Consider the following 2,105-nt stretch of genomic DNA (forward strand, 5'->3'; position numbering starts at 1 on the left):
GACCGCCGTCTCGAGAACGAGGTGGGGGACCTGAAGCGGGAGCAGTTCGCCGCGGGCGAGCGTCTGCACACGGCGCGGCAGTTGCAGGAGGAACTCATCGCGGAGATCAGCGGCGGGCAGGCGCAGGGGCGCAACCTCCGGGCAAAGATTAGTCAGACCGACAGCGAGGCCTTCGCTCAACAGCAGGTGCTGTACAACATTGAGTTCAACGTGCAGCAGATGCAGCGCAAGGTGAACCGCGCCAAGGGGGAGCGAACGGAGGACGAACGCAGCAAGCTGCAGGAGAAGATTGACGCACTCCAGAGCACGCTCGAGGACCTGACAAAGCAGCAGCGGGCACTAGACACGCAAGTGAAGCGCGTGCGCGAGGAGACAAGACAAGCGAACGTCGCGGTGGAAAAGCTCTCTGCTGAAAAGCGCAGCACCACTGAAAAGACCCTGCAACTCACTCTTGCGTGCGATAGCTGTGCGGCGGAGCTGCGTAAGCTGCGCAAGGCGAAGGATGACCAGCTGGTGCAGGTCGACACGCAGGAGCTGCAGCTGCAGGGGCTGAAGCGGACACTGCACCAGCGCAGCGGCGAGCTCTGTGATCTGGAGGAGAAGAAGCGCCAGCTTTCAATGGACGTGGCGGAGCGGGTGGCAGAGATCGCCGTGCACCATGATATCCTCAAGATGGAGTCGAAGCTCGTGGAGGCGGAGCGGCGCCGCCTTGTCTCGGAGCTGCAGGACCGGACGAAGGCTCTCGACGCGCTGCGCAACCGCTACGACGTGCGCGTGGGCCGCATGGACCCGGAACAGGCGCGCTGGACGCAGGCGCAGCTCGTGATGGAGGCGGCGCGGGAGCGCGAGGACCTGCANCACAGGGGTGACGCGATGGATGCACGTGTGGCGCGTCTGGAGCGCGAGCTGCTGAAGCTGGAGCGCACGCTGCACGTCATCCGGGCGAGCAACTCGAACTACCGCCACATGTTCGACCGGGTGCACGAGGATCACGACGAGGCCAAGACGAGGCGGGCGCTGCTGGCGAAGCAACGCGACCTGAAGGCGGCCATCAGCCGGCGCGCGCTGGAGACCAGCAACTACCAGCAGGTGCTGCACGGCAAGACAAATGAGCTCCAGCAGGCGCTCGCGCGGAAGGAGCGTGCAGGCGGTGCCGTGGAGGACCTGCGCCAGACATACACGCAAGCCAATGAGGCTATCCTGCAAAACCGTGAGGCACTCATCCGCTACGAACAAGCACTTGCGAAGGCCCACAATAACGTTTCGTCGGATATTGCTGCAGATGTGGCGCTTCAGGAACGGCGACAGCGCTACGAGGCGGCGGTGGGACGAGTAATGCAGCTGGCGCAGCGACACAGCGAGGCGGCGGGCGAAAGCGTCCGCGCCCTTCTGATGGAACGGCGCGGGGGGTCGTGACGCTACTGCCTTGCTTGAGATGTATGATCATTTATGCTTCAGCTCTGCTGAAGGATTCACTGCGGGCTTATCCCATGCCTCTGAGCTGCAACTCAATTGCCTGTAATCTCCGCTTCTTCCTGGCCTGCAAATGAAGCATCGATAGGCAAAAGAAAAGGCTCGACATCATGCCCATGGGCGAGACGGCACTGCTTTGCCCATGAATAGTGCCCCACACATTTTCATGTCTCACCGCCACTTGACATGTGGCGCGATGTTGGACACCGAGAAGATACGCTGTTAGTGCTGGCAATCCTCTCTCTCTCCTCGTTCGCTTGTGTACACGTGCCTCGATTTGCGGCTAATCCCTGTTTCATTTCCCTGCACGTTTTAGGTGGCTTTGTGGAGGAACACAAGGACGCCTTGCTCTTTGTTCCCGCGACGTGAGATGTTTGCTGTCTTGCTGTCGTGTCGATCATCACCCAACGAAGAAGATCCTGCCTGGATGTTGAGGCTGCTGTGGTGGTGGCGAGCTTCGATGTGCTGCTGATGTATTGCCTTTCTTTAGGAATTCGGCCTGCCCGCCGCCATGTGACATTGTTGTTTGGTGTGCTGCAGCGTATTCCGCGTGGTGTGATTGAGTTGCAACTGCTGGCCTTGGAGAGACAGCGGCTTTGCTTCACCCCACGTGAGAGCGGCATGGGCGTGTT

At 60.8% G+C, this 2,105-nt stretch overlaps 1 protein-coding gene across 1 annotated transcript; it reads right to left on the reverse strand.

The window, feature by feature from the left end:
- Positions 1 to 1,637: 1,637 nt before the first annotated feature.
- Positions 1,638 to 2,105, reverse strand: DQ04_17881000 (hypothetical protein; the record flags this gene model as incomplete). The annotated part of the gene is made up of 1 exon (XM_009317642.1): positions 1,638 to 2,105. A coding segment is annotated over one exon (468 nt), but the record flags the coding sequence as incomplete, so codon positions are not given.

The sequence above is a fragment of the Trypanosoma grayi genome (genome assembly GCF_000691245.1).
Source record: "Trypanosoma grayi strain ANR4 Tgr_1788_V1, whole genome shotgun sequence".
In the NCBI taxonomy this organism is placed as follows: domain Eukaryota; phylum Euglenozoa; class Kinetoplastea; order Trypanosomatida; family Trypanosomatidae; genus Trypanosoma; species Trypanosoma grayi.